General features: G+C 42.1%; 1 protein-coding gene across 1 annotated transcript in view; it reads left to right on the top strand.

Moving 5' to 3' along the window:
• ADAM10 (ADAM metallopeptidase domain 10) overlaps positions 1 to 24,330 on the top strand; it is a 120,124-nt gene that overhangs the window by 90,846 nt on the left and 4,948 nt on the right. The window contains exons 9-14 of the mRNA XM_037910171.2: positions 3,030 to 3,193; positions 5,765 to 5,948; positions 12,950 to 13,100; positions 15,859 to 16,042; positions 18,094 to 18,202; positions 18,711 to 18,931. Of these exons, the coding sequence (XP_037766099.1) occupies positions 3,030 to 3,193; positions 5,765 to 5,948; positions 12,950 to 13,100; positions 15,859 to 16,042; positions 18,094 to 18,202; positions 18,711 to 18,931 (1,013 nt within the window). The remainder of the gene's footprint in view (positions 1 to 3,029; positions 3,194 to 5,764; positions 5,949 to 12,949; positions 13,101 to 15,858; positions 16,043 to 18,093; positions 18,203 to 18,710; positions 18,932 to 24,330) is intronic.

Consider the following 24,330-nt stretch of genomic DNA (forward strand, 5'->3'; position numbering starts at 1 on the left):
TTCACATAATGAGTAATTAGACTGTAGATCTCATTGCCACAGGAAGTCATTGAGGCAAAGAACAACAAGATTAAAAAAAAAAAATTGGACATTTATGTGGATAACAAGAATGTCCAGTATTATAATCATCCCTTCCAAAATGTGTAAGCTTTATTAAACCCTGTCATGCTTCAGGCCTTCAGATAAAATCTAGCTATTAGATTAGGATGAGATCTAACGTGGGGGACACACTATCCCTTATAGTGGGGTTCTTGTGCCTTCCTCTGAAGCATCTCGTAAGGACCACTGACAGAAACAGGATATTGGACTAGATGGATCTCTGGTCTGATCGGTATGGCAATTCATGTCTGTTGTTCCTACCACTTAGATCTTCTGACTAGGTTATGCAGATGAATTGGCCTTGCAGGGGGGCTCTCAGCACCCTTGTACAACACAGAGGGATCTGTACAGACCAACGTTGATCTCTGCCCAATCGAGATCATCTCCCCCAATGGAATTGACTGGATGGGCGGCTCCTTAATCTTCGTCTCTGCTCGAAGTCTAAAGTCTTCAGGGCATCCATTACTGATTTCAGTATGCTGAGGATTGTGTCAACCTCGCGCACACTGAGAATGACCTTCAGTCCATACTGGATTTTCTTGCACAAGCTTACTGAAGCCTAGGACTCTCACTCAATATTGAGAAGACTAAAGTGGTCTATCAACCTGCTTCAGGCCTTGAACGTGACCCACAACAAATCACCTTGAGTGTCAGACTCTGGAGACAGTTGAGCACTTTTGCTGCCTTGGTAGCCAACTTTCTCAAAATGCAAAAATTGGCAGTGAGATCCAACACAGAATTCAGTGCACAAGTGCTTCCTTTGGGAAATTGCTTTGATGTGTTTTCACATACCATGACCTATGGCAGGCTGCCAAGATCCAGGTCTATAAGACAATTGTTGTTCCAACACTCCTCTTTGGACACACAACCTGGGTGACCTGTCAACAGCACCTCAAGAGTTGGGAGAGGTATCACCAGTGATGCCTCCAGAAGATCCTTTGCATCAAATGGTAAGATCACTGCACTAATGCCAGCATCCTCGCTGAAGCCAATGTCATTAGCATTGAAGCAATGATTCTCATGCACCAACTTCACTGGGCTGGACACTGTGTGCGAATGCCAGACTCTCGCCTCCCAAAACAAGTCCTCTACTTTCACTCACCCCTGGTCAGAGATCCCGTGGTGGTCAGAGGAAACGCTACAAAGACACACTGTGAAAGCGTCTCTTAAGAAAATTGATGTGGACATCACAAGCTGGAAAGAGCAAGCAACCAACTGACCCCAATGGCGCCATATCCTCCATCAGGCACTGGCCTGCTTCGAGGAGAAGTGCCTTGTCCTCAAAGTTGAAAAGAGAGAGGAGGAAGGAAAAAGAAATAACTTTCTCCCAGCAGGCCATCATCCTGTCACAAAATGTATGTACCTACTCCGGGCAGATTTGCGGTTCCAGGATCCAGAGTCCAGGACCCATATGTAAATCCATGGTAGAGATCATCCTCAGATCAAAGGATCGCCAATCCATCGAGGGATCACCAATCCATCAATCGATCAGACCAGTGTTGGTGATTGTCCTAAGGAAGAGCCTAGGAAATTCAATACATGGATCTAATTGCCCTAATACTCCATGAAAGTGGCACAGAGGGTCTGTTTTGGCCCATTGGCTGGGGAAGCATGGCAGCATAGTGGGGTAGGGCTGATGGAATGTAGATTTCACAAGCACCACTCACAAGAACTTTATCTGCATCTATTACAGGGATCAGCAACCTTTGGCATGCAGCCCACCAGGGTAAGCCCCTTGGTGAGCCAGGCCGGTTTGTTTACCTTCCATGTCTGCAGGTTCGGCCGACTGCCACTCCAGGCCAATGGGTGCTACAGGAAGCAGCGGCCAGCACATCCCTCAGCTCGTGCTGCTTCCCGCAGCACACATTGCCATGGGGTGGCAAACCACAGCCAGTGGGAGCCGTGATCGGCCGAACCTGTGGATGCGGCAGGTAAACAAACTGGCCCAGCCCACCAGGAAGCTTACCCTGGTGGGCCACATGCCAAAGGTTGCCGATCCCTGATCTATTAGATAGTTAGCATTCAGGTTTTATCTCATATCTGTACAGGATTTCTTAATCAATTAAGAATGCATTACATGGAATCCGGATGACTAACAGGTGTTGGGTGTGCAGCTAAGGAATGTTTTGTTAGTCCATTTAAGGAGGATTTTAGGAATCTGATCATTTTGTAGTATGAAAGAAAGATGGGCTGTCCTTTAAGACCTGCTGCATTGAAATGTATGGGTGAATATAGAGTATATAGTAAGGCTCCACTTTGGACTTTTTACTCACTGACTTATAGGTGCTAAAGTATGAATCTTTATCACCCTTCCCCTGTGAGGCTATTCCTGGAAGTACTTATTTCATATGACTTACTTTGCTGAACTGCAATTTGACTTTAGCAAGACAAAACTTGTTTAGAAAGCATATATTCTAGATTCTGAAAATGTTTTTACAGCAAAATAAGTCTCAGGACTGCGTTTTCAAACACTGGGTGTAACTTCCTTGATCGTTGACCTTTAAACACATACATGATTAACCACCTGTCAAAACCACATTTCAGTTTTAAATTGTACTGTGAAGAAATGAGTCACTCCTTCTCCCTAGGATATGTAGCTAATCTTAGGTCTTTTACAAGTACTTTTTGGGGGAAAATGGAAGATAGTATTTAAAAGCAGGTTTGAAGTATACGCAACTGAACATTGTGAACGTTAGCCTTTTTCCTTGAAACTGGACAGAATTTTATGTATTCAGAAATAGTGTATCCTTTACTTGAAAAGGAGCACCAAATGGATTAAAAAACACTGATGTGGCTCTCTACACACTTTCAGTATTGTAATACAGTTAGAGTAAGTTTTCAACTAAGATACAGAACAAAAAATACAACTCACCTTTTTTCTTTCAAAATGTTTTAATTTTTGAGCTGTTTAACTCTTGTTCTAAATGCAGGGAGCTCTGGCGGAATATGTGAAAAGAGCAAACTCTATTCTGATGGTAAAAAGAAGTCCTTAAATACTGGAATCATCACTGTTCAGAACTATGGCTCTCACGTCCCTCCTAAGGTTTCTCACATCACTTTTGCTCATGAGGTTGGACATAACTTTGGTTCTCCTGTAAGTATTAAATGGTTGCTCCATTACAAATTTTCAGTGTTTTGGGGGGGAATAACTTGTTAATGATGAAAACATTTTACTATTATGTGTATACTAATAAAAATTTGAATAGGTATGCATGCAAAAGAAAAGCAAAGACTGCAGATAAGCAATATGTGTTAAGATCTTTGTGAATGTTCTACAAACGGAAGAACTTGGTGCCACAGGACTTTTGTGAATATTCTTAATTTCTCATTTAGCTGCTTACAGCAACTACTGGCTTAGCCTTTCTTATACTGCACTTATTCATGACTACTCTTCTGAAAAAAGTGTAGGTTATTCTCTCCTAAAGTCTTCAAAGGAAGTAGGAAGCGCAAAGCTTACTCATATCTCTTCAAAAATGTGTATGTGTGCATCTGTGTTATGGTGAGAAGTAAATACTAGTTCTTATTTTATGGAGAGTGAGGGGAAGGGTCCCAGCTCATGAGGCAAAACTTTGGTTATGTCCTCTCACCCAACAATGGGGATAAAACTGGCTTTCCTTTGTACCCTGTTGTATTTTTTGTTATACCTTAAAGATTTTTAATTTATTTTGAGAAGCAGCTTATTCTGAGTTACACTTGTAAATAGGATTTTGAAGCAGTTGTCTTCACGTGCTATGTTCAAGGCTTTTGACTGTGACAGTCTGAAAAATTTGAGGTTTTATTTGTTTCTCGGTTGTTTGTGGGTGGTGGTGGTGAAAAATGGAGACTATTTCCTTTTTTACATGTGTCACTTTTAAAGTTTTACATTTTAGAAAACTAGAAATGTAAACATTAAGCTAACTTCCACCATATTGGCTGGAACAAGAATCCAGAATGTTAACAGTGTGCATTGATTGAAGAAGTAGGAAATCTGTCAGAGTGAAAATCTTTTTGGACCAATTGAAACATCATTTTTGAACTTGCTTGTGAAACTGATGTTTGATCTTGGATAGTCAGCCGATATACTTGTCAGGAAATTTGCTACTCTTTGTGGTAATACCATTTTAAAAGTGCACATTTATATACTTGGAAGGGTTGGGTCATATTCTGGGAAAATCAGTTGTCAAAAGTGGTAGTACAGTATTGGTATTAAACAGTTTCTTACTCTTGTCAAATATTTTTTCAAAGCTTTTGCCATTTATCATCATCTTTGAAACTTCTATATTATAAAGTATTCCATGTATGTTACCAGGTGGTGGTATAAATGATCAGTTCTCCATAGTGTGGATAGAAATAGACTTCCCCCACAAATCATATCATATACTTAAGTCCACGTTTTCCCTACAGTGTGAATGTGAACTATCTGAGATGTTTCTGCTGGTCCTCCCATTAATGACCCACAGACATTTGGTACTTGGTAGTATTCAGAAATCTCAGAATCCTCTGCTTTTGGGAGATACCAGGAACTGTGGACAGGTACCCAGAGGGCAGTGTAACTGAAATAGTCTAAAACAGTGCTAGTGTGTAAAACTGCTGTGATTCTTTACACCAGTCGGTGTGGCTAAGCATGGACGCATCAAACTATTTGAGCTTAAGCCAATTTTATTTAACCATTTCAGTTGGACAGTCAGGTTCTTTAGTGTAAACATGATATGGTTGCTCTCACAGAAGTTAGGTTTTTGAGCACTGACAAAAGTTTTCGGATAGAATGAAAAAGCAGTAAAAAAAAAAAAAAAAAAAAAAGGATCGTGTTTGATGTGTTGCTGTAACCAGCACACACAGAGATTGATAAACCACCATTAACATTTAAGCTGGAGATGTTGTCGTGACTTTCCATTTCATCCTGTGCTTCTGATGTTCTTCACTTTTTGAAATAGACAAGTGATAGTCATTTGGGTCAGTGCTTTGGAGATGATTCAGTGTTTAGTAATAACCGTGGCATATATCTGGTCAGACAGAACATTGGTTTCTTCTTCTGCATTGCTTCTTTGTCCTTGAACTATCTGAGTCTGTCCAGGCTACTATAGGTCTAAAAAGAAAATACCTCAGCTATAGCAGAGGCAGAGTTCACTAGCTTGGGATTTGCTTGTGGATGCGAGAACAGAGCATCCTTGTTACAAGAAATTAATTCTTTGAGGGGGGTAGTAGGGGTTCATCAGTTATGGAATTTTTGCTGACCTTAATACAGTTAAGTATATAGCTGCTCTTAAGCTTTTCTAAGATGATAGATGAAACAGAGGATGGGATGGGGAGAAAAAATAACACTATATTAGCATTAATGGATAAAACCTTGGGAAGAAGAATGATAATTTTAACGTTCAGAATTTTGAACAATTTTCCTTCATGGAATCATTTTCCACTGATGCACTTTCATTTCTAGGTACCATTAACTTCTGTTATGCTATATTTTTCTATTATGTGTCTATTTGATTCAATTCGAAACCTGTGTAGAATGTTGTTTTTTTTTTTTTTGGTACACTTGTTTTTAAAAAGGGAACAGTTTTATATGAGCTTTTGTTTCTCATCCTATTACCCCACACGGGTCTATTATACACATAGGTTGAAAGATAGCAAATTAACTGACAGAAACTGATCTGCTTGAAATAATTGACAATTTTCTGCTTTGCAGCATGATTCTGGAACTGAATGTACTCCAGGAGAGTCCAAGAACTTGGGGCAGAAAGAAAATGGCAATTATATCATGTATGCAAGAGCTACCTCGGGGGACAAACTTAACAACAACAAGTTCTCCATCTGTAGCGTTCGAAATATCAGCCAAGTTCTTGAGAAAAAAAGAAATAATTGTTTTGTTGGTATGTATTTGTGTCATCCTTATAAAATGCTAAAGAGTTAACTTTATTATGTATCAGTATTATGATAGCGCTTGGGAGCCCCAGTCATAGATCAGACCCAGTTGCATTTGGTGCCATGGAACAAAAAGTCTCTGCCCTAAAGAGCTTACAGTTTGAGTATAAAACAAGAGACCGCAGATGAGATATGGACAGACTGACGGAGTACAAGAAACAATGAGAAAATATCGGTTAGCATGATAGGATGTAGACTAGTTTCTCATAGTAGAACTTACTCCAGGGGAGGGCAAACTACGGCCAGTGGGAGCTTCGGGGGTGATACCCACAGGCGAGGGCAGAGCGCAGCAGAGCCGCCTGCTCAACCCCACCCCCAGGAGCCACTCCGAACATGCTGGCCACTTCTGGGAGTGGCACAGGGCCAGAGCAGGCAAGGAGCCTGCCTTAGTCCCACTGCACACTGCTGCCAGGCTGGAGCCTGTACCCCAAACCCCTCCTGCACCCCGCAACCTAACCCCCTGCCCCAAGCCGCCTCCTGCACTCCACACCCCCTCCTGCACTCCAACCCCTTGCCCTGAGCCCATTCCTGCACACCACACCCCTTCCCATGCCTTGCATACAATTTCCCCACCCAGATGTGGCCCTTGGGCCAAAAAGTTTGCCTACCCCGACTTACCCTCTCCCCTTTACAGTTTCTGAAAACTTGATAACATTTGCCCATTCTTCTTCAAGAGATGTCCATGTGGGTACTCCACTTCAGGTCAAGATGCATCTCAGCACCTTTGATTGGAGATTTCTACAGCAGTACCCTACGGGCTGTGCACACGCTGTGCCTGCCTCTTGAGCTGTCAGTGTTATAATAGCGCATGCACAGCCGGGGCTTCTCAGTTCCTTCTCTACCGTCCCTGGCTAGAGACGGAGTTCAGCAGTGCTCTTTGAGATTAAAATGCTGCTCTTGGAAAACTCCCTTAGACCTGCATCTGACCCTGGCCAGCAAACCTCTGAGACATCCTCCAGAGGCAAAGCAAAAGCAAAAAAAACAGCCAGCTTCCTCTCCCCTCAGGAGCCGTTCCTCAGGCAAAAAGTTAAAACCAGCTCTCTGGTCTCCGATAACTCCAGTTCCACGGCTCAGCACCTTCAACGCGGCAGGCACCTCAGTCACAGACGGTGAGTCGGCTGCCCCACTACACGGTGCCAGGGCTCAGGGCTTCCAGTTGCCAGCCTCTTTCAGCTCTCCTTCGGCCACCTCTGTTACAACCGTGCTGAGAGCTGCTACAGTGCCGACAGTACAAGTGATGGCTGCGGCCCCGTCCTTTGATCTTGCAGCACTGCTTTTCCAGCCACCACTCTCAGCACTGACCCCCCTGAGCTCTCCAGCTTCCCTTGCTGTGCCTACCTCAGGGGCGTCTACTCCGCAGAGTCAGCTTGCTCCCCCAGGACACCCTTCGGTGCCCCAGCAGCTGCCCCAGCAGACTGTGCCTCCACCAGCTATCTCGGCACCAACTCCTGCTCAGTCAGCTCCACCGCAGTTTCTACAGCCAGAGGAATTAAGGGTGTCCCATGCTCCTGACTCTCCTCTTCTCAGCACCTCACCGAGACCTTTCGCACCCTACCTTCAGTACTCCCCTACTACTTCAAGCCCCTCCAATGAGGTGTGGGAGGATGAGAAAGAGGAATACAATTAACAGATTTCTTCTCAATCCTTCCCCAGATTCAGTTACCTGCAACTTGGAGATGCATTACAGCACGATCGCCATATTCTCATGGCTATCCACACTGGTATGTCAATCCCTGGATGGGACCACCTATGCCCTCCCCAGGGCAGTGGTCACATTGGGGTTCATGGACATACACCACACTCAGGTGTTCTGCAGGCTCCCCAGAGGAAAGCTGTCAGACGCTCCTCACTGCCGGTTTACACTGAAACCCAGATAAGACCTGATGTGGCCCCCACCCCTGCAAAAGATACTGCACCGCACACCACCTCTACAGCCATAACACCACAAGATGCCATGGTGCCCCCACCACCATCTCCCACTACTGATGAGCTCGCTCACTTTCAAGAGTTGTTTAAGAGAGTAGCGGAGGAGCTCAAAATTACCCTGGAGGACTTACCTGAAACACACCACGAGCTTACGGACATCCTGCAAGCTACAACCTCCTCCAAAATAGCCCTACCAATTATGGGGCCATTATGGAACCTGATAAAACTATTTGGCAGACCCCAACCACAATAACCCCGACTAACAAGAGACTGGACTGCAAATATTTTGTCCCATCTAAGGATTCTGAGTTTCTATTTACGCACCCCTCACCTAATTCGTGAGTGGTCGACGCGACCAATCAGACAAACAAATATCAACACTTCCAGTCCACTCCATCGGACAAAGAAAACAAGAGACTGGACTCCTTTGGCCACAAAGTGTATTCTCCCACTTTGCAATTTAGAGTAGTGAACTATGCTGCGCTCTTAGCAAAATATGACCACAAAAATTATGCTAAGGTAATGCAATTTATTGATGTGTCGGAGGATAAACGACAGCAGTTTAAAGCAGTGGTGTCCAAGGGCCAGTTGATCTCCCAGCCAGCTCTTCAAGCCACCCTTGATGCTGCAGACGCAGCGGCCGGATCCACAGTCATGGCCATTGTCATGCAGTGGGCCTCATGGTTTACTACTTCTTCCTTTCCGAAGGAGATACAGAATATGGTCGAAGATCTCCCCTTTGATGGAGACAAGCTCCTTGCCTCTACCACCAATGAGGTCCTCACTACATGAAGGACTCCAGGGCCACACTCCAATCCTTAGGCATCCAAATGCCTGCATCAAAGAAGAGACAATATAGATATCAGCCATACCAACGACCGCATCACCATACCTTTGCGCAACATCCACTTTTAAGACAATATGATACACAACAACAGCGATATAGGCCCAGGAACCAACAACATCGACCTCCACAAGCAGTGGCGACCCACCCTCCTAACCCAAATAAACAAATCTGAAGTCTTGGTCGAGGGTATAGAAAACCTCGCACCCTCTCCAGCGCCCGCTCCAACCAACCATTTTTCTGGACACCGTTTGTGTCTGTTCCTGGCCAACTGGCAAACCATCACTATGGACAGATGGGTCCTGGAAATTATCAGACTGGGTTATGCCATCCTTCCTCTCCTTAGCTCCCACCCCGTTCATCTTCAGGGACCCCTCTCACGAACAGTTACTCTGTCAGGAGGTACAACATCTCATACATCTCAGAGCAATAGAGGAGGTACCCCCTCAACACAGAGGGAAAGGGGTTTACTCCCACTACTTCTTGACAGAAAAGAAAAGTGGCATTGGCGCCCCATCCTCGATCTTAGACTTTTGAACAAGTTCGTCAAGAAACAGAAATTCCGAATGTTTACTCTCCCAATGGTGATTCTGACGCTGGAGCAAAGAGATTGGTTTTCAACCCTCGACCTCCAAGATGCATATTTCCATGTCTCTATCCACACTGCCCATCAACATTTCCTCAGGTTTGCTGTGGGAGCACAACATTACCAGTACAAAGTCCTCCCATTTGGCCTCTCCACCGCACCACGTGTCTTCTCCAAGGTGCTAGCAGTTGTAATAGCGCACATCAGGAAAAAAGGAATCCTCATATTTCCTTACCTGGACGATTGTCTCCTCAAGTCTCCCACTCAGTTAGAAGCAAACCATGCAACTCTTGCAATCCTTCACTGCTTCTGCACCTTGCAAATAAACAAAAACAAATCTACCTTACAACCTACCCAACAAATCGACTTCATCAGCACCCACTTTGATTCCACCACCGGTCTTGCATCTCTCCCCCAGGACAGATTCCATACAATGGGCATCCTTATTACCCAGATACATGCCAGCCCACAAACTACAGTCCGAGACTCCCTACAGCTCTTAGGACATATGGCCGCTTGTACATTTGTGGTCACAAATGCTCTCCTGTACATGAGATGCCTTCAGGGTTGGCTAGCCATGGTATACAAACCAAATAAGCACAGGATAAACAGGTTACTAACTATGCCCCAGAAAGTCAAGGACTCACTTCTCTTGTGGACCTTTCCAATCAACCTCTGCACCGGGATTCCCTTCCGACAAGATCCCACTTCAATTACCATCACCACAGATGCATCCCTCACAGGATGGGGATCACACATCAGCCACCTCACCACTCAGGGTCTCTGGGCCACTCCAGAAACCAAGCTTCACATAAATTTGCTAGAGCTCCAGGCCGAATGCAATGCCTGCCTCCATTTCCTTCCCATCATCCAAACTGCTGAATTCGAATCATGACCAACAATATCAAGTGCATTTTTTATGTCAGACACGGGGGAGCCTGGTCACGCTCCCTCTGCACAGAGGCGGTAAAACTTTTTGGAACTGGTGCCTTCAACACAACATCGACATCTCCACCTCATACATGCCAGGCTCTCAGAATACCCCGCAGATGAGCTCAGCCGATCGTTCCCCATACAGCACGAGTGGGAACTCAATGACACCATTCTTTCCAACATTTTCCAGACCTGGGGTTTTCCCCAACTGGATCTATTTGCCACAGCTACAAACAAAAAATGCCCAACATTCTGCTCCAGAGCAGGCCTGGGGAAACACGGGGAGATGCCTTTATTCTCCCTTGGACTGAAACTCTCATGTATGTGTTCCCACCAATGCCTCCATTGCACAGAGTAATTCAGAAGGTATGAACAGACAGAACCAACATCATTCTCATAGCCCCAGCATGGCCCAGACAACTGTGGTACCCCTTCCTCCTTCGCATGTCGGTCAAGCCACCCATTCCCCTTCCCTCACTCAGAAACCACCTGTCACAACGCAGGGGACAACTCTTTCACCCTGCCGTACAATGTGTCTACCTGAAGGCCTGGCTGATCAATGGTTCTCTAATGTGGAGTTAACATGTTCGGACCAAGTACGCACCGTCTTGCTACACAGCAGAACACACAACACGTGCACTACCTACCTGCATAAATGGAAACAGTTCACATCTTGGTGCACTGATAAGCAGACCTCTCCAGTTTCTGCTTCACTCCTACTGATACTGGATTACCTGTTACACCTCAAAACATCTGGCTTCTCCACAAGCTCACTCAAGGTCCACCTCGTGGCAATCACCACCTTCCACCATAAGATTGACAACGTAACAGTCTTTGCCCATCCAATCACCAAAAGGTTCCTGAAGGGTATCCAGACATTCTACTCAGATGTGAAACCACCTGCTACACCTTGGGATTTACACCTAGTCCTCAAAGCCCTGATGGATACACCCTTTGAACCAATGGCTACCTGCTCCCTTCTCCACCTATCCATGAAGGCTGCCTTCCTCATAGCAATAACGTCTGCCAGACAAGTAGGAGAAAAGGGGGCGCTTATGGTGGACGCTCCGTATACCACAGTTTTTCCACAATAAGGTCACACTCCGAACACATCCAAGGTTCTTACCCAAGATACTCTTCCTTTCACCTCAATGAACCTATATACCTTCCAACATTTTCCCCAAAACCTCACGCTAACGCCTTTGAAATGACAGGGCACACTCTTGATGTTCGCAGAGCATTATCCTTTTACCAGGATAGAACTAAACCGTTTAGAAAAACCCCCAGACGTTTTGTCTTTACTACTCAGCGCTCACAAGGAAATGTTATCTCTACACAGAGACTTTCCAAATGGATTGCTGGCTGCATATGCCTTTGTTACCAACTCAGGCAAATACAACCTCCTATGTCAATCAGAACACACTCTACCAGAGCTGTCTCTTCCTCCACGGCCTTTCTACTTAATGTCCCACTGTCTGACACATGCAAGGCAGCTACCTGGGCATCGAACCTTACCTTCGCTAATCACTACGTTCTCATCCACACTGCAGCATCTGACAGCAGATTAGGTAGAGCTCTCCTGTCAGCAGCCTTCTTGCCTCATCTGAAGTCCCATCTATCCTAAGGTATACTGCTTTTCAGTCACCTGAAGTGGAGCACCCACAGGGACCTCTCAAGAGGAAGAAGAGGAGGAGGAGGTTACTCACCCTGTGCAGTAACTGACGATGTTCGAGATGAGTGTCCCTGTGGGTGCTCCACTACCCGCCCTCCTCCCCTCTACTTCGGAATTTGTAACACACTGCGTTGTAGAGAAGAAACTGAGGAGCCCGGGCTGTGCACATGCTATTAGAACACTGACCGCTCGAGAGGCAGGCACAGCACGTGCGCAGCCCGTAGGGGTACTGCTGTAGAAATTTCCGATCAAAAGCGCTGGGATGCACCTTGACCTGAAGTGGAGCACCCGCAGGGACACTCATCTCGAACGTCAGTTACTGCACAGGGTGAGTAACCTCCTCTTACGTATTCAACTCCTTATCCATACAAACTGTGCGAAAAATAATTTAAAGGGGTACAAACATTCTACTCTAGTGTCTTATCCTCCGTGGTTCTTTGAGAATTGTCACTGCAGAGCTTTGTTTAATGATACTGGGTCTGAACCTTTTGTAAAGTAGTGCGGGGATGCACAAGTCCCTGTGAAACAAAGCTTTGGAGCTGCTGGTACGAAGGACCTCAGCTCTAGACATTATCAGTTCTTGAACACCAAAGCAGCTATTATGGCCAGAGAGAATTTTTTAGAAAGAGGGGGAGCAGTGCAGGAAAACTGAATGCTAATTTAGAGAATTTTTCCATAAATCTCCATCCTGAGCTCTGATCTCACTTTTCTTTTGCACAAGGAGTTCCCATTGTTATTAGTAGAAGTTCTGAATACAAAATGAGAACAAAATATGTAGTAGAAATCAACCAGCTGGATGCTGAAGAGTACTGTTCAAATTTCCCAACAAAATCCTAATCTGTAACATACCTACACTTCCAATACTAATCCCATCTTCAGTAGACATTGCCAATCATGCTTAACTGTGTCCTATGACAATTTAACTTCAAGTTACCATGCATTTCTTTTATATTCTGTAGTGTTACAAAAATATACTGACATTTTTCAGAGTCTGGCCAGCCCATCTGTGGTAATGGAATGGTAGAAGAAGGAGAGCAGTGTGATTGTGGATACAGTGACCAGTGTAAAGATGAATGCTGTTACGATGCAAATCAACCAGAAGATAAGAAATGCAAGTTAAAACCAGGCAAACTTTGCAGGTATTATATATTTCAGTTATATTATGCTTATTGAATTGTTCAGACTTATGGATAGGCTAGCAAGCTTTGTTTTAGAAATATCTTCTATGAGGTATACTGTTTGACACTTGAAGTCTAATCTCATTTATGTTGTTAGAATGTCCCTAATTTTTAGTAACAGTTAATGGGAATTTCACTAACTATATTATGTTATTTTTTTAACTCAGCACTAATTGTAACTTTTTCTTAGTCGGCAACTATGAGAGTACTTTATTCTTAGTCTTTTGGAAAAATGCATAATTTAAAACGCTTTCTAACTAACTACGTTAAGTACACCTTAGGACCTAGTATAGGTAGGGACAAGTTGTGTTTAAAAATGTTGGCTGGTTGTAGTTATCCCTTGAGCTAAATTCAACCAGCTAACACACTTAAACATTACTGTCTTTGTCCCTACTGAGGACAAAATCATATTTATCACATTAGTTATGTCCTGCAAGGTAATGCGTTCATTTGTAAACAATGTCTTAAAAGAAATCCAAATTTGTAAGTCCCTTTTCTTGCTTCTCTGATCTATCTTGGATGTTTTGCAGAAAAATTGAGCAGGGACACTCAGTATATCTTGTGCTTGTGAAAAGGATCAGGTTGACAGCTCTTAAAACTGAAGGTCTCTCTTTAGCTAGAGGAAGGTGCAAATGTGCAGTGTCAGGACATACTTTTCCATGCAGCTTTGTTAACGTGGATTAAATCAGGTATAGTTAAGACAAATGCTGCTGATAAATTTAGTCTTCCTGTTAATTCAATTGGCTCCTTTACTAAAGCTGCCATGGAATGTTTAGTTTTTGTCAAATGTTAAGAATTTTATGATATGAACATCTGCCCACTAGTACCTGGACTAAGGTCATACTTTAGGTGACTGTATTGTCATTAGATGATTTCAGTACGTATATGTACCCTGGTCAAAATTCTCTGGTGATCTTGAGCTAAGAAAGGTTGTATAAACTGTAATTAATCCCTTGTCATTCCCTCGGTCTGTTGTTCTTACTGTTAAGTAGTATCGGAGATTTGTGTGGGAGGGCGGGAGAATCAATTGGATCCCTACCCTTTTTTCTCTTTCTGACTATTACTGTTTGGGGAGAGAAGAAAGAATGCAAGGAGATCAGAATCTTGACAAATCTTAACAGTTGTAGAAGGCTGTCTCAGGGCTAGTCTACTTAGTGTCTGGCAAGCTGGGGTGTAAATCTAACCTACACTAGCTTGCTGCGCACTAACTCTCCGTGTGGACTCTGCTGCCAGACACTTCTATCTTCCCAGTTTCAAAACGGGGTAGATTGAAGTGCATTGCAAAATTTTTAGCATGAGGGACTAGGGTCCACGCTGCAGGGTAGATTTATACCCCTCTTTGCAATGCAATAAGTGTTCCTGTAGACAAGACCTAATTTAAGAGCAGCATGAGCTTTTCTTGGCTCACAGCTATACAAGGCTGCTTTGTTCTCTAACTCCATTGCATGTGATATCTTTTTTCATCCTCACTGCTGCCAGAGTGTCTATGAATACATTAAACGTTAATGGTTTGCCAGACACCAGTGTTGAACTTGGCATTGATCAAAAAATCAAGAATTAGCACTAGAAGACAATTCCACTCATGAAGCGTACGTGATAGCAAAAATGGCTATAGTATTGTGTTTATCAATACAACTTGCATGCCTAAGATAGCAATGTGACAGTAATGAGCCGAAGCAAACCCTGTTTACAACAGTAGACTTCCTTGGACCACTTGCTGCAAGTAATTACAAATGGCAAGAGATATTGAAAAGTCCGTATTTATAAGAGAACTTTCAGGTAGAGGCTGGTATTTCCAAGAAGACATTTTTGCTTTGTTAAAATGCATTATAAGACATCTGCCTGCCTGTTGTGGATGACTAAATATTCTACCACATTTATTCAGAATTTGGTCATTTTCATAGAGTGTCATATGTGATACATTTCCTCGAAGGAAGGTGACCCAAGGATACAGTTTGATATCAAATAGATTTTTCTGGCACTTGGGTTTTACATATCAAACTTCATCTGTGTTGCCTTGCTTCTAGGCAATGCAACACATATGGGACGATATGAAAGTGACCCAAAAATATTGAAAAGGGTGTAGATACTTCTAGTAAATATTTAAACTTTGCTTTAAAAAAATATATATGTATAATATATATTAGGCCTAAGATACTTGACAGTACACATAAAACCCAATACAAATAAAAATGTGTAACTTTTATCCATTTAAAATCTCAAAGAATGTTTTACTTCATCTTTAATTTTAAACTTCCTCCAGGTAGTGAGTTTAACTTGGGCAATGTTAGCTGAACCTAAAATTTCACTTTTATGAAGGTGTTCAGATGTAAACATGCATGCAAAAGTAATTTTTCTAGTGTAAGTAATGTAAATGTGGTGTTTTTCATAATTTAATCATTAAAGTTGAGACCAAGATGACTGCTGGATACAGAATACCAAACATTTGTTACCCCCAAAAAAACATTTTTCAGTTTACATTTTGTTGACACAAATTGGAACTAACAAAACTGACACTATTTTTGTATGCGGTTGTAGTTTTAAGTGGTATTCCAGTTAAACGTGCATATTTCTTAGCAAGTTCTGCTTTATTCTACCTCCATTAATCAGTAAATGTTAAACTTAGAAGACTTGAACAATATTGCTATTCAGGGTACATTCAACACCAGAAAAAATCTGCATTTTTCTTAATATATTTTTGTGGTTTTTTTCTTTGTAGCCCCAGTCAAGGCCCCTGCTGTACTGCACAATGTAGCTTCAAACTCAAGACTGATAAGTGTCGGAATGATTCTGACTGTGCAAGAGAAGGAATGTGTAATGGTTTCACTGCTCTCTGTCCAGCATCTGATCCCAAGCCAAACTTCACAGATTGCAACAGACACACACAAGTTTGCATTAAAGGGGTGAGCTTAATGTTCAGAGCTATTGTACTAACAATATATTGCAAAGCACAATTTTTGAAGCAATATGGCTTCCGCATGGTCTTCAGTTTACACGTTCACCTCACATTATGCGATTGTCTCCCAGACCAGGGAAGATGCTGGGTTTGGCAGGGCTGTGCTCGGTCCCGGGAATTTGTGAACTCCTACCCACCTCCAACGGATATAGCTTGGAATCACCTCTTACAGAATACACATGAGCAATCACTTGAAGAAAAGACAGTTACCTTTTCCGTAACTGGTGTTCTTCGAGATGTGTTGCTCATGTCTATTCCATATCCTGCCCTCTTTCCCCTCTGTCGGAATTGTCTGGCAAGAAGGAACTGAGGGTGGGGGGAGCGCGCAGCACCCCTTATACTGCGCCATGGAGGGCGCCACTTGGGGCACTCCCCTGTGGGTACTGCTAGGGGAAAAACTTCTGGCACGGGTGCACGTGGCGAGCACGCACACCTATTGTGGAATAGACATGAGCAACACATCTCAAACACCAGTTACGGAAAAGGTAACTGTCTTTTCTCTTGCCCACTTAAAGTTACTGTTAACAATCCTATAATAACAGTTATTATAACGACACTGTCATGGTTTTGGGACATAAACACATTGCATACATTTCAAACCACGGCCATTATCCACATTCTGCAATAACAAAATATCCAAGAGACAGGAGGAGCACTGAGGAATCACATAACTGTGAACAGACGCTGGTCTGGAACTATTTTTGGCTCCGCCACTATCCTGCCAGGCAAGCCAATTCACCTCTGTGCCTCAGTTTCCCATCTGTAACATGGGGATAATGATGTAAAGTTATTGGAGATCTGCTGATAAAAAGCACTATATAAATACTAGGTCAGTCTGCTGCTTATTATGTAGCCACACTAGCATTTCAGCTGCAAACCTAGCTCAGAACAACTGACCACTAACTCCTACCAACAAACATTTCTTTCTGTTTAAAAAACAATGCTGGATAATTAAATGGCAATCAGGTATACATTTAGGTGGTATTCTGTGTGCAAGTGCAAAGGTGTTGTAAGAGTGTATGAAGTGGTTAAATTTTACACTTGTGGTATTCTGTCATAGGAGTAGGCTCAGCGTTGGGGCATAGGGCAAATGGAGGTAGTGTCTACCCATTAGAGCAAAAAGACAGAATGCAAGTAATGTGTTATGGGCATTGTGGGGCATCACTCAGAGGGCAGAGTTAAGATTGCTTGGGCGTTTACCGTAACTATTTCCTGGTTTTCAGAAGTTTCAGTTTTGCTGAACTTGGCATTCTGGAAGGGCACATGCTACCAATGGGCAACCTTAACTCTGTATTAATGAATTTTTTGGCATTTTATTTCCAATATGGTCAGAGACTACTTTAAAACTGCTAATACTGTAGGAGACCATGCAGAGCAATCTAGCCCAAGAAGGGAACATCTGCAAAATACTAGAGCCCCCCTTCTTTTTTCCCATAATTTGATCACTGCTCATTTGCTTGCTTCTGAATTTGATTTTGAGATCATCCAAACATTGAATTACTTACAGTATTATAGACTCTTTCCTGCTACTGATTTTTTCCCCTAAGGGAAAGAAGACATTGAAATGCCATATCTTTCATACTTTTGAGCTATTTTTATTTTCATGAATAGGTATTCCAGTTCTGTGGTCTTGATTTAGAATTTTTTTTGTGCATATTGCTGTGCTATATATTTGTTGCAACTCCCGTTTTGCATGCCTCCCCCATTTATGGGAATAAGGCATATCAAAGAACCTAAGATTCTGTACCTCAACCATTCAATTTTAAATTCTTGTCCAAATTAATCCAAACCAATTAAATATTTACTTTTTTTCTGTGAGAGAAAGTATTACTATTTATAAACTTTAAAAATAGCTTAAATTTGCTTTTGAAGTGTTAAGGTTTCTTTTTTAGTGAGCTGCTCTTTATGCTTTTTGTCTATTAAAATTGATATTTGTTTTATCTGCTACAAATGGATGTGAAGATGATTTTGAATTCTTCCTCCTTTTGTCTCTAATAGCAATGTGCTGGTTCTATCTGTGAGAAATATGGCTTGGATGAATGTACATGTGCTAGTTCAGATGGCAAGGATGATAAAGAGTTGTGCCATGTCTGCTGCATGAAAAAAAGTAAGATTTGCACACTTCTAAACACTAATACAATAGTAAATCTCTCAAGGTTTTTACTAGACTTAATTTTATTTAAAGTCACCTTTGTGATTTTAAAATATTTACCAAGTTTGAGTGAGTAAGAATTACAGCATGTGGAAAAAGTCTTTGGTCTTGCTGTTCCAAAACACTTTTTTTGGAAATATACAATGTATAATTCAGTGTTTATTACTTATGTACTATTATGAACAATGTGCTTCTCCCATAAAGATACTCAGTGGACCTTAATAGTAAAATGCCCATTTGATAGGTCATTGATAGCTCATAAATATTTTTGTTTTTCAAGTTAATAGTACCTTCATGAAAGACAATTACATTACCACTTCCTGATAAGTTTTTAAATAGGGTAAGAGTACATTTTTAGTAGTGGGTTGGATATCCTTTTACACATTCATGCATATGCAAGGTATTTTGTTATAAACTTGTCTTGAAATAAAATCCAGTCTTCAATTATATTCACTTTTTTCAGTGGATCCAATGACTTGTGCAAGTACGGGATCTAGTCAGTGGGAGCAGTATTTCAGTCTCAAAACCATTACGCTTCAACCTGGATCCCCCTGCAATGATTTTAAAGGCTATTGTGATGTATTCATGAGATGTCGGTTAGTAGATGCTGATGGTCCTCTAGCCAGACTAAAGAAAGCAATTTTTAATCCAGAGCTGTATGAAAATATTGCAGAATGGATTGTGGTAAGTATCTTAATGGTTTGAAAACATAAGCATGAAAGATTCCTGTAAAATGGATTGAATCTATTCAGTGTTTGTGACTAATGATAAACATGACTGTATATGCAGTATTTCAGTGTTCTCTTAAGGTATGTCTCCACTGCAGTAAAACTCCCACAGCTGACCTATGACACTGTGCTCAGGCTGCTGGGTTATAAAATTGCAGTGTAGACACTTGGGCACAGGCTGGGTTGCCGAGGGTCCCAGAGCCTGATTGTCTACACTGCAATTTTATAGTCCCACAGCACTAGCCCCATGAGCCCAAGTCAGCTGACACAGGCCAGCCACAGGTGTTTTACTGCAGCGTAGATATACCCTTAAAGTACATTCTCAATCCTTACTCTTTGGTTGGCTTCTTCACGCTCATAATCCAACTAGCAAGTTTAGCAGGTAAAGTTCAATATCCTTTGGAGACAATTGAAGAAAGTGGCTTATGGTACGTGTAGTACGCTATTGCTTCTAACCATACTAATATCTCTTCATTTTACTGAGTGGTCACCTTAATTTTTTAAAAATCTGACATTTTTTTCCAGCTCTTAAAACTTTTGTCCTCCTATGTAGGTGCTCAGTTCTTCATAACATCAGGGCATAGTGACTATTTGCATATCTTTTGATCCCTTATCCTAAAGGGATTATACTCTTCCAATAAAGTATCCAGCAGATAGAGCTGCAAGGAAACATTGGTGGCTTTCCATGTTGGACTCGTGTGTTCACCTTTGTATTAGGTACATCTATAGTTTGTCTGTACAGTTCATTCATTACATGTCTATGGTACCAGATTTTTCACTGTACATCTTAACCAACATATCTGTCATTACCATCCATTTATTTCAAAAATATCTGTCAGAACTTCATAAATGAACTATACATAATCATAACTCTATACCGTCAACATAGTTTTAAAATATCTGTTCAACAGTATATTTTGTCCAGACATTTATTAGATGCATATGGTGCTAAGTGGATTCATCTCCACTCTGAGGCCAAATATTAGCTGTTTATTTTCACTATACCAACATTGTCCTTTTGTTTGGCATGTTTAAATAGGTGTCTGAATGTGAGCCTATACACTTCCACGGTGTTCTTATAGTGTATATTTAAGAATCAAAGTCGATTGTCTGTTTTTAGGGTTTTATACTGCCACCCATCACTGAGGAATCTGAATGCCTTCTACATAAAACTGATAGCAATATCAAAATCCTTGGTGGACTTTGGGTCTCTGGCACTACTCTCTCTTCAGAGTAAAACCTCTGTTTATTTTTTATATTTTATTAATTTTAGATTTGTTTGGGGGTAACTTCTGATTTTGATTGGGTTTTTATGAATAGAAGGGGGCATTAACGTTAGTGTTGTTCTTGTAAAGGAAAGTCTTCTCTGAAGGGGAAGGACTTGCAGTGTTTCCTAAAGACAGAGTCAGGATGTGCTCAGTTTGCTCTGGAAGCTTGTTCTGTAGCCATACGCCTTTAGATTGAAAATGCTTTGTTACTAGCAATCCTGCTTTTCATCCTGGACTTCATGATCTGCATTGTCCCAGAAGAGCACCGCTACTTCTGTGGTTCAGAGGTTAAAATTCAGTCTCTGTTCTAGCTAGGACTTAATCAATTAAATGTTTTGAAGATCAGGACCAGAGATTTAAACTGGCTCTGGGTCAGCTTCTCATGCCAATGGAGGGACTTGAGCACAGGCTCATTGTGCTCCTGGTGGCCTTACCTATGGGGAAGGTGGGCAAGTCTTCTATACGAGCTGAAGCTTGTACCTAGATTACCTTTGTAATATCATTGATCTGTTTCTGTTTCCATAGTATTTTTGTGTACATTTACTAGTCAGTTTTGGTTTTAGTCCTCTTGAAACTTATTTTTTTACATAAGGTTTCCTTTATAGACTTAATTGTGTATGGTCACAATAATGCTGAATACAAAGAGCAACTGAAGAAAAATATGATTTGTAAAGAAAAAATTGAGGATCATGCATAGCTTAAAGAAATTAAGTGGGGGTTGATACCATAAGACCATAACAGGATTCAAAAAAGAACTAGATAAATTCATGGAGGATAGGTCCATCAGTGGCTATTAGCCAGGATGGGCAGGAATGGTGTCCCTAGCCTCTGTTTGCCAGAAGCTGGGAATGGGCGACAGGGGATGGATAACTTGATGATTACTTGTTCTGTTCATTTCCTCTGAGGCACCTGGCACTGGCCACTGTCGGAAGACAGGATACTGGGCTAGATGGACCCTTGGTCTGACCCAGTAAGGCTGTTCTTATGATAGTTATACTCAAAAACAAACAGGGAGAGTTATACCTGCAAGGCTGGCCAGAAACACTGTAAAAGTAAAGTTTAGAAGGGAAGTTTTTCCTCAACAGTAAGAGCAATTTGACAATAGAACAGCCTGGCAAGATAGGTCATTGTGGAAATATTTAAAAATGAAAAAAAAAATGAAAATGTCTACATAACTTGCGTTAAGTGTAGGAAATCAGATGTGCTGTCCTGTGTCCCTTGTAATCCTAAGGTCTAGGTATTTATAATATAAATACCTCCACTGAGCAGACCTCCGTGTTTTTTTGTCAGCTCTTTCAGACCAACAATTGATACATTAGAAATTAAAGCTGATTTTCCAAAGCACCCAAAAAGAATTGAGTATGCAAATCTTACTGAAATTCACTCTGATTTACTCACTTGACCATAATTTAGTGGTTACTGAAGCACTGATAAATAAATACACTGTCATTTATTAATGCAATTTTCATTGCTTGATGAATACCTAATACAGTATTGATATATAACGCTTCCCTTTTGCTTTAAGAAACTATCATCATAAATTTGTTCTAGTATTTGCACACAGTCAGTTCTCTGTAAACTCTAAATATCCTTTTTTGAGAGGAAAAGGAATTTTCTAATGTCACTGTACTCTAGGGGCACAGCCAGAATTTTCCTAAGGAGGGAGTCCATGGGGAAGATCCTTCTCCAGTAGGATGCCTGTCCAGGGGCAAAGAAAATGGTGGGACACAATCCACAGTGTGCTCTGCAGGCATGCCTCAGCTTCACATACAGCTGACAGGGCAGACACAGCTGCAGGCAGTTTTGTGGGGCTGCAGCCAGGGAAGGAAGTGCTGGGATGTCCAGGGACCCCAGTGCCAGGGTAGGGCACAGCCCAGAGAGCGTAGGGGGATTTATTGTGCAGTCTGCGGGTCCCCAGCTCCCTGCGGAAAGCCCCGGTATCAGGGCTGCAATCCCCACTACTGCCCCACCAAGGGAAAGGACATTGGGGAAGTACTGGGGCCTTCCCTGCCAGCCCACAGCACCAGGATTCTGGCAGGAGCTTCCTCATTTGGCAGGGATGTGGCACCCCAGCCCGTTACTCCTGTATGGTCAGTGGGTTCCAGGCTGCAGGGTTGCCCCATACTTAGGGCCCTACCAAATTCATGGTCCATTTTGGTCAATTTCGCGATCATAGGGTTTTAAAAATAATAAATTTCGCTATTCCAGATATTTAAATCTGAAATTTCATGGTGTTGTAATTGTAGGGGTCCTGACCCAAAAAGAAGCGGTCGGGGGGGGGGGGGGGGGCATGATAAGGTTATCGTAAGGGGGGTTGCGGTACTGCTACCTTTATTTCTGTGCTGTTGCTAGTGGTGGCACTGCCTTCAGAGCTGGGTGGCTGGAGAACAGCGGCTGGTGCCCAGGAACCCAGCTCTGACGGTAGAGCTGCCACCAGCAGCAGTGCAGAAGTAAGGATGGCCTGGTATTGCCACCCTTGCTTCTGCGCTACCTTCAGAGCTGGGCACCTGGCCAACAGCCACTGTTCCCTAGCCACCCAGCTCTGAAGGCAGCGCAGAAGTAAGGGTGGCAATATTGCTGTCTTGGGCATGGCCAGGAGGTGAGACAGCAGCTGCTGGACTCTCTGCTCGGAGCCAGCCAAGTAGGGGGTGGGCCTGGGCCCCCTATTTGTTGTGCCCCTGCTTTTCACATAGATATCTCTGTAGTGTAGGTTTATAGCAGTGTTTTGGCGGGGGTGAAGGTAGCCTTATCTTGTCTTTAAAACAGTCTAATGCGCAATACATAACTATTTCCTAACTGCATTAGTGGTTAACTTTAACTGCCTCATAAGGGTTTCTGAACTTTATATACGAAGCTTGCTAGTGCGCATCAAGGATCTGACCAAAGAGTTGACTCTTTACAGGAAGCTACCTTCAGGAGAACTCCAGTTACAGGTAAATAGTTTGTATTAACCAGCCATGTAATATGTTAAGCTTTGTATAGATGATGAAATACGAAACAACCCCACTTCAAAGGAATTAGATGCTTAAAGAATGAATGTAAGTGTATTTGCTATGGCTTAACTTTCATTTGAACCAAAAATGTTCCATTTACACCAAATCAAAAGCATGAGTCAAAATATATAACACTGAGAAATGTTTGATAAAATATTACATTTACTATTAGCATATACAAATTAGGTAAGTAATCTCATGAATTTCTATAGAAATAGGCATGCAGATTTTAAATGTATGCAGCAAATGGAGAAGTAATATGTATAGCTATGGAATGTAATAAATCTGTCAGCCTCATTCATATGCCATACAAAAACTACTAAATGAAAATTATTATAGATTGCACACTAAATCATTCAGAAAGTTAACAGCTGCCTGTGCAACCTTAATTTTGCCCCTTTGTGCCTATGCATTATTATACAGTTTTTAATTACATCATTGCATGCTATCTCTTTTCCACATTTCAAGTCTCACTGCTTACAAAACCTTGTCCCATTCACCTCCCAGTATGTTAGAGGCCTATGAAAAAATAGCGTGTGATTATGTAATTAGACTGTCATAAAGCAAAAATGGAAGGGGGCAGAATTAAAGTTGCACAATAAATCTGGCATTTCTTAATTTTGGAATGCTTATCTTTTCAACTGTAACAAGGTTTTTAATGTAGTTTTTATAGAATTTTCTTAAAAAGAAAAGTTCATGTGCAACCGTAGCACACAATTTTGAGTGGTTTTTGCTCTGCCACTCTGAAATGCTGGGAATTGGGATTCCTGTGTTCTGTTACTTGATCTGGGAGTGGAGAATTGCCTTTGATTTGATCAGAGGACTGAAAGAGAACTTGTAGGTGGTGGTGGTTTGTCAGTTATGCTTTTTGCTTGCACAGTGCTCACTGTTGCCTGTCTCTTGTATAAGACGACATAACCAAGCACATAGATTTGGCACATTCTTTGAGAGGCAGTGTGATTAACTAGATAAGATTTTGGTTTGCTATATTAGAGACCTAGATTCTATTTTGTCAGAAGCGAACCTGTGCAGTGTCTCAGATCCTCGGTTGCCTTTGATGGATGGAAAACTTACTTCCCTCCAAATTTAAGGAT

This window comes from Chelonia mydas, chromosome 10 (assembly GCF_015237465.2).
Source record: "Chelonia mydas isolate rCheMyd1 chromosome 10, rCheMyd1.pri.v2, whole genome shotgun sequence".
Lineage (NCBI taxonomy): Eukaryota > Metazoa > Chordata > Testudines > Cheloniidae > Chelonia > Chelonia mydas.